Genomic DNA, 8,695 nt, shown 5'->3' with positions numbered 1-8,695 from the left:
AAATCCCCATCCCAATCCTGATGTCCTGATGTTCGTTAATCAGTGGGAGTTTCATCTCAAACATTTCTTAGTGCGGAACATTTTTTTTAAGATACCGGCTGTGTGTGTGTGTGTGTGTGTGTGTGTGTGTGTGTGTGTGTGATTAAAGAAAAAGAAGCCATGAAATTGAGTAAGGAGAGGGTGTGGGAGCAGTTAGATGGAAGAAAAGAGGCTAAATGATATAATTGTATTTTTTAATTGTAAAAATATAATTTAAATGAAGAATGAAAGTTCATAAACCCCACCCCTCAGTTACCTTGCAACAGCCAGGTATGCTGTGACCCAGTGACCTGACACTATAAAAGGGGCTGCTTGCTCCATCCTCTCTCTCTTGCTCTCTCTTGTTCTTGCTTTTATACCCTTACCCCCCCTCCCTCTTCTCTGCCCACGCCCCAGTCCACGTGCTCATGGCTGGCCTCTACTCCTCTCTTCTCTCTCTCTCTCTGCCTCTACTAGCCTCTTAACTCTCCCATGACCTGTGGCTGGTCCCTAAGGGGAAAGGGATTCCCAACATGGGTCTCCCAGAGGCATCCTCCCCTGCCCCTAGGCCTCGCCGCACCTTCATGGGCCATATCCCCCACCACACACACTCTCTTCATCCTTTTCCTAACATTGGTGCCTAAAACCAGAACGTAATCTTTTAATAACACACACAACTTGGGAAAATAAGATGAGTTTAGTCATTTTGACAGTAAAATCGCAATGCTCTCGGACTTAGTAAAAAATTTCTTGAGACTAAATATCTCCTTTTGACTTGGCAACACAAAGTCCTCCCAGTTTTAGTTAATGAAAATTTCCATGTAATCAGTTGATGGTTTGTTAAGGATGGAAAAACAGATGTTAAAGCTAAGAAAAGAAACATTCTCCCTATGAATTCTTTGTTCATCCAATGAATATTTAGCTCTTAAAGCCATCAGCCATTGTATAAGTTGTCTTGGTTCTAAAACAGAACAGTTATCCCTGTTTCTACTTCAAATGTAGAAAAAATGTGTTTAAATATTTGGGGGGGGGGGGCTAAGGAGGAAAACATGAATATCCGCTAGGAAGATATATGTAATTTTACTATGGTGGAAGTGAGGGTGTCACTAACTGGGTAGAGGCTTTGATTAGTTCAGAAGCAAACACGAAGCTCTGTGCAGAAAACAAATGTAGCAGCTTACTTAACCGACTGGGAATTCGTAAAACAACTGTGCATTTATTTCTCTTACAGAAAAAGGTTTGCTTTTTCTAGGAGAGGGGGGCTTTGTTCACAAGTCCGTAAGCTTCAAAGTATGCTTGTGTATGGCCCTTCCACTCCTGAAGAATGTTAACCTGTCGTTATAATGAAGCTATAACCATCAATAGCGGTTCTCTTGAACACGATGTCACCAGTTTGTTTTGTTAATTTTTGTTGATTTTTTTTTGTTAATTTTTTATGATTTCCTGCTTGCTTATAGTCAAAGATGCTGCCTCCAGGCGCTTACCTGGAGTTAGGAGAACCTTCTGGTTCCCTGCTTTTGACCAAAGTGCACAGGCTCCAAAATCCATACAGTAGGCTAAACTTAGCAGATAAATAGTATTTCACAGCTTGTTGGGGTTACTAGCAGTATGGGTCTGAGCCTTATGCTCCTCTAATAGGCAGCCTATGAATATCACTTTAGTTGTTATTCCTGGTTCACTTAAGTTTTATGTGCACAGGGGTGGGAAAAGAAAAGGAAAATTTAGAAAATAATGGCACATTCTTCAGCTTAAATAACTGAAATTTGCACAAATGTCACCAAACCACTATAAAACAAATAACATCGTTACCATCATGTATTTATAGCCTTGGAGATATACCGTTGCATTTGAATGTTTAACTTAGAATGTAAATAAAAGCTTTAGCATCTGGAGCTTCTAGTCGACAGAATGGAATCCAGCGCCTGGCTTGGAATAGAGTTCTTATTGGCTAAAGGATTTAAAAATCATATTTTGGGTGGTGAGACTAGCCTTTAATGGCTGAGCCAGGCTCCCTCTGCAGACTGAGGGTTGTCTCCCTTGAGGGACAAGAAATCGGCGAGAGTCAGGGAGAGGAGGGGCGAGCAGCCTGGGTGGCTGTGACGCCGCTTGTCGCGCTGGCGCTCCTCCACCTTACACCGGACGGGCAGGCCGCTGCGCAATTCTAGTGGAGTACGCATGCGTGCGCTAGCGGCCCGCGCCCGCCCGCGCGCATGTATGACGTCACGGGCGCGTCAATCCCGACGTTTAATTGTCCGGGCGTCTCGCTGGTGAGTGGGCTTGAGGGTGTTTGGATGTCGTGGTGGGGACGCTGGGTGAATGCAATGGGGAGTGTTAAGTTCATTGCAAAGTTTAGTGCAGTTTTGCAGACACTCCGTTACGTCTCGTTAGTGATTCCCCCAACACTGTCGGAGGGAGACTTGAGTAGATCCAAGGACGCCCTCTTGCTTCTGAGTGGTTTGGGGACGGTTGGTCTTGATGCAACCGGTGATGCTATCGCGAAGCCCAGGCAAGAGGTTTGCGAAGAAAGATTCAACCTAGAGTTCACAGATCAGCGTCAAATGCAGTTTCCCTTAGGGTATTTACGAGTTTGAAGAAGGAGGCAACCAGTACCAGTTTTGGAATCAGGAAGCTTTTGGTGCAGTGTGTATACACAATATTTTAATTAACAGGGGAGTTAAAGAATAAAACCCGTACTACACGTCCCCCCCCCCCCCCCCCGCCTCCGTGTCCAACTTTTTACAATACCAGGTAAAGTTGGTGAAATTGCAACAGATCTAAAAACTAGCCCTTAGAAGTTCTTTAAATATAAAAGCTAAGTGGACGTCCAGTTAAAAAGGTTGTTAACTCAGAAAACATTTTCCTCCAAAAAGTAATATTTTACCCATGTTTTCTATTCGGATTTTTTGTGAGAGATTGGTTTTTATTTTTACAGTTACAAATGAGACTGAATATGTCAATGTCATAATTTGCCAGCCATCACTTAGCAAATATGTTATTTTATGATACAGTGGAGTAGCTTTCTGAGGTCCAAGATAAATTTGACCAAACTAAAGGTGATCTATAATTCTAATTAATAATGTGTAGCAGTATAATATGTGAACATGAGATGACTGTTTGGTTTGATATTTTAGATTAAGAAAGTTAAACTGGTACTTTCAGGGTGACGGTGTACTTTACTTAATCTTCCTTTTGAGAGAGAGCGACTATGCAAGCTGAATAATTTGGATGCTATAGTAAAACTGTTAGTTTCATACTAGATGTTAGCAGGAGAAAGACATAGCCATTCTGACCCTCTGAAAGGAATATATGGGATATAGAAAGCTTAGAAGGGAAAATCCAGTTAGTGGTAGAAAGGTTAGGAAAAAATAGTAACAATGCTAATGAACAGTACAATACAATTTAGTATATCTTTTCTGTTATGTGACATTTTAGAGTTGTGTGTATGTTAATTCATTTAATTATCACAAACACTTCTAACATTGATGCTCTATACCTTGCTTGTATAGACAAAGGTGCTGTATTTCAGAAAGGTTAAGTAATTTTCCTGAGATCAGATAGCTAACAGATGGCAGAGATGACATTTGAATCTAGACAGTTTGTTTCAGACTTGAGGGCCAATGAATTCAGGAAACGTTTAAATTCCCATCCATGCTGGGGAGGAAACACAGTCTTGTTGCAGAGTTCAGGTTTGGTTATTGGAGAGGTCTCAGTCTAGGGCCATAACTATAGATTTTCATTCATTCCTGTGTTCCAAATAGAAGTTGGATGCTTTTTGTATTGTGTGTTTGTGTATTTGCTTTGGTTTGTTCTCTTTGCCAGCCACGGTGGCTTTCCACAAACTCACAGGCTTGTCACTCAGCTCCCCGTATTGTTAGGCCATTGCTCTGATGAGAGGGAAAGAGGATTCACCCAAGGTTCCTGCTTTTCTGCTGTGCCTTCTCTGCCTCTTGACTGACTCCCTTGGTGAACCTAAGTGCCGTGTACAATTGCACAGCCCATTGCTGGCCTAACACTCCATTGACAATGTCTGACAGATGTTATCACAAGTTTTAGACAGTATCTGCCATTTGCGTTGGACAAACGAGGGCCTGCCTCTCTTCTTTCACCCAGGACTCTGGTAGCTTATTGTCTTGTATTTCCTCTGATGAGTCAAAGGAGGGTTTGGAACTTGTAGGTTGTCCAACCATTTGTTATTCTTTCTAGCATTTTACGTGAGTAAAAACCTTACGTCTTCAGTTTTGAATCTTTATGCATTAAGTAACTAAGTCTTCATAGTTAATTCCCATAGATTTATGAAGAATCTTTCATGAATAAAGTTGGTAGGTTTCTGCCTCATTAGAAAGTTAAAGCTTTGTTAGTTATGCTTAAGTCTGGAATATTAATGCGAGAGGTAGGTGTTATAGGATCTACTTTTAAACATTTTTCAATAAATAAAATAGATGTCCATAGAGATGTTTACAAAGAGCCATTAAAAATAAGAGCCAAAGGAAATTTGAAAATTCGTGATGAAACATTTTGTTTTGTATGTATTTTTGAGTAAATGACATTTTTAAGTTTACAGAAGAGTTGAACTGAAACAAAACTGGAATTGCACTTGTGTCTTTGTGTATTGATTTGGAATTGCACTTGTGTCTTCGTCTATTGATTTGGAATAGTATTGATTTGAAATTGCACTTGTGTCTTCGTGTATTGATTTGGAATAGTATTGGTTTGCAATTGCACTTGTGTCTTTGTGTATTGATTTGGCCAGTTCATCATTTCATGTTTGTAAGCTTTTTTCTTTATTGAGTTATCATTTCATAAAGCTTTGCTTTTCTGTTAAGAAGAGATATTAGAGGATAAAGCAAAGCCTTGGAAAATTGATTTACTTCATCATTCTCTTTATCTAAATTAAAAGGTTGACTTAAAAAGTAAACAATGAGTGATACTTATTTTTGGGTCCTCTGACTTTGTCAAGTAAATTTTAAGATTTATGTGACGACAGTATGTTGACTTCCTGAAAGAATGATCTAAATGACATCTAGAAAGATTCTGACGATTAATCGAGCAGATTTTGGAGCAGCATAGCATTAAAATATGGAAAGCACACCGTAGTGAACTTTAGTGTATTACAAGGACTAGAGCACCACAGATTTTCAAGGCTAATGAGCCTCTTACTGAAGACTGAGACATTAGTAGCAAACATTACATCACTGTAGGGTTGCACAGGTGTGTGTGTGTATGTGTGTTTGTGTGTATGTGTGTTTGTGTGTGTGAGTGTGTGTATGTGAATGTGTATATGTGTGTGTGTGTGTGGGTGTGTATGTGAGTGTGTATATTTGTGTGTGTGTATGTGAGTGTGTATATTTGTGTGTGTGTATGTGAGTGTGTATATTTGTGTGTATGTATGTGAGTGTGTGTGTGGTAAGCAGAGACCTTTTTGATAGTAACTCTCAGGTAGTCATATGTGGGAATCATTCTTCAGAATCTCCAGGTGTCTTTATGTGTTTTGCTAGTGATACACAACTCCATAAATTCTAAGTCTTCAAATCTGTTGTAACATCTGCTATATATTATTGAAAATGACCTTCTTTGCTAACTGTTTTTCTTTTCCTTTGAAGGAAAACTTGGTTGCTTCTTAATGCCTTGTGGAAGTAAAACAGCTGTTGTGACGATTAGACTTTGAGGGACATAAGCGTGCTTCATTTGCCCTTACCTTTTTACCTGTACTCTAGAAGTAGCTAATTATATATTTGCATTTCTCATGGGGTTGGGGACACACACACAGTGATTTTTAACAGGTAATTTGTTTACAGTAATGTAGACAGCCAATGTCTATATAGGTTGTCTTTCCTTACTTTTATGGCCTCACATCGCACTTCTATGAACTTCATGTTAATGAGTTTGACAGATGAGTTTTCACCTATTTTCACTGCTCTAGACTATTCCTTTCTGTGCATATATAGCCATTTATCCGGTCTGGTCTTGTTGTTCTGCTGTTGATATACAGTTGAAGCTTTATGGTCTGGGCTATATCAGATATGATTGCATATGTGTTCCAGCTGACCATATAGAATAACTTTTAGTGAAGTTTGTGTGTTTTAGGCCATCCATATATTTATTGTTACTAAGTTTGGGCAGAGCTTTTCCCGGAGTATTAACACTTGATTACATTTCTGTCAGTATTTTTATGAAAATTGGGGTGACTTCCACACTATCATCAGCATATTATATTTTTCACCTTTTAAATGTATATTGTTTAAATGTGTGATTAATTTTACAGTAGCTTATGACAGATGACTAGGACTGTGAGAAACCTCTTTTGATGTGACCGTAACTGTCTTCCAGATATTATAGTTACTGGTGTGGCGCTTAAACCTTGGTCCTAGGTCAGGAGTAGAACTTGGGAGCTCACTTTGCTCCTTGTCCAGGTAGTCAATGTTGTATGCCAAGGACAGAGGAGAAAGACCAGAGCTCGTAACTATTTTAGGGACAGATGGCACTGTGCATGTGAAAGCCGTCTGTGGGAACGTAGTGTCAGTACGTTATTCATCCTTTCAAATTATGTTTATCAGTAAGTTTAGCCCTCAGACTGAGCAAACGTGTTCACGCGTTAATCACTGAGAAGGTAATTTTAATTGGATGTTGGGTTTTGCTAGTTTACCTTGTGTGTTCTCACTGACTCTCATAATTTACTGTGCTAGTATGTAGTTCCCCTTGATTGATCGTTTGTTTTCCTTTTAAAACTATCTTGTATTTTTAGGAAAAACTACTTTTGATTTACTATTGGGTTTGGGTCTCTAATACTTAGCTACCTAGTTTGGCTTCCACGTTACTAAGGCTAGTAGCAGAAGCTTTGTTATGATGACACTCTTGTCTAAGAATGCAATTCTCAGGGCAGAGGTTGTCCGTGGCCTCTCCTCTTCACGTAGGAATAGTTTGGGGAATGATATTGCTGCCTTAAATGCATTTGAACATTTAAAGTAAGCCACAGTAAAGCCAGTTGTGCCTAGCAACATTTTTATGGGAGGAAATTTACCCTAAATGTCCTTATTGAAGTTGAGGGTTTAGGTGAGCCTCCTCTCTCTACTGTTATTTGTTTTGTCTTGAGGGAACTTTTGATAGTTTGTATTTCTATAGGAAATGCCCCTTTCATTTGAGCTGACCAATATACTGTTGTAAAATTACTCTTGGGTGCATTTTAATGTTGGTAAGATTAGTAGTGATACCTCATTTGCAGCTTTTGTCTTCATAATGCCCTCTTCCTTTTTTTTTTAAACTACATTTTCATTTGATCTTACATCTTTAACATTTTTTTAATTATGGGAGAGAGAGAGAGAGAGAGAGAGAGAGAGAGAGAGAGAGAGAGAGAGAGAGAGAGAGGGAGAGAGAGCAGGCGCCTGTGGAGTCCTAGCAGCATGTTGGGCTCCCTGAAACTACAGGTATTGGTAGTTGTGTGTGCCTGACATGAGTCATGGAACCAAACTATACCATGATAGAGAATGTGAGTATTAAATGTACAGTTAACCATATATGAATGGAAGTAACATACGTACAAATAAGTCCTCTTGTTCTTTCAGGTTTGAGATAAATCTGTGAGAGGAGTTTCCATCAAACAATGTCTTTGGTAAGGTGATATTTAAAATACAGTAATACATATTTATGCATCTACTTCAGATTTTGGTCAACTTTATAGTTTGATTTTACATTAGCCTATTTTATAGTCATCTTTTACAGTACTGCTAATCCGGTGCAAACAAGCATCTTCACTTTTTTATATGATGGTATTTCATTATAGTTCTGTGTGTACCTAACGATACTTGATTGTTTTACCTAGATCATCTACTACATGGAAGGAAACTGGAAGTAAACCAGTTCTTACTTTATGAAGATAGTTTTCATTTTAAACCACAGGCAAATTCATCTTTTCTGTAGGCCTGTATTAAATCAGGTTGTTGTGTACGGAGTTGTGATTTAACAAATCGTATAAATAAAAAAAATGATTTTTATACTTTTTATACATTTTAACCAATTTTTCTTTATTTGATAAAGTTGGAGTATCTAATATCAGTAGGAAGCATTTTTTATTTTTATAGGTTGGATACTTGCAGCTGAATGATATTAGAAAAAATTGCATTGATAAAGTTTAATATAATATGTTAAATTATATGCATTCATTTATTATTATTATTTCTTTCTTTTTCTGTATATCTATACATGCTTGTTTGAGTTTATGGAGAATATTTGCAGGGAGGTACCCACCCAGGCCAGAAGGCAGTGGGGCCCCTGTAACTGGAGTTATAGACATTTGTGAACTTCTCAGTGTGGGTGCTAAAATCCAAACTTTAGTCTCTTCCTACAGCAGTAAGAGATCTTTAACCATTGGAAGTACATATGCTAGCAGTTGATGGTCAGATGTCTTCTTTTTATCAATATCTACTATATAATCTGAAGCAGAATATCTCACTAAAACCTTGAGTTTCCTATTTAGCCTGTGTCCTCTGTCTGCTGTGATTGTAGCTGGACCAGAAAACCCACCAAGTGTTTAACTGGGTGCTCCAATTCATACATACATATGATCAGTACTTCTACTGAACCAACTCCCTAACCCTGCTAGATACATTTTAATCTTCCAAGCATAATTGTCTTGGTTTAGGAATGGGGTAAAAGAACATCCAGCTAAGTGTTGGCACATGCT

At 38.7% G+C, this 8,695-nt stretch overlaps 1 protein-coding gene across 1 annotated transcript in view; it reads left to right on the top strand.

Annotated features, from left to right (window-relative positions):
- The first annotated feature begins 2,257 nt into the window (after positions 1-2,257).
- The window catches only part of POT1 (protection of telomeres 1), a 56,024-nt gene continuing 49,586 nt past the window's right edge, over positions 2,258-8,695 (top strand). Inside the window, exons 1-2 of the mRNA XM_080936574.1 lie at positions 2,258-2,285; positions 7,578-7,624. Of these exons, the coding sequence (XP_080792700.1) occupies positions 7,616-7,624 (9 nt within the window). The 5' untranslated portion in view covers positions 2,258-2,285; positions 7,578-7,615. The remainder of the gene's footprint in view (positions 2,286-7,577; positions 7,625-8,695) is intronic.

The sequence above is a fragment of the Micromys minutus genome (assembly GCF_963924665.1).
Source record: "Micromys minutus genome assembly, chromosome: 23".
Taxonomy (NCBI): domain Eukaryota; kingdom Metazoa; phylum Chordata; class Mammalia; order Rodentia; family Muridae; genus Micromys; species Micromys minutus.
The sequence above is the reverse complement of the archived record's forward strand: the minus strand, read 5'-3'. Positions and strand labels throughout refer to the sequence as shown.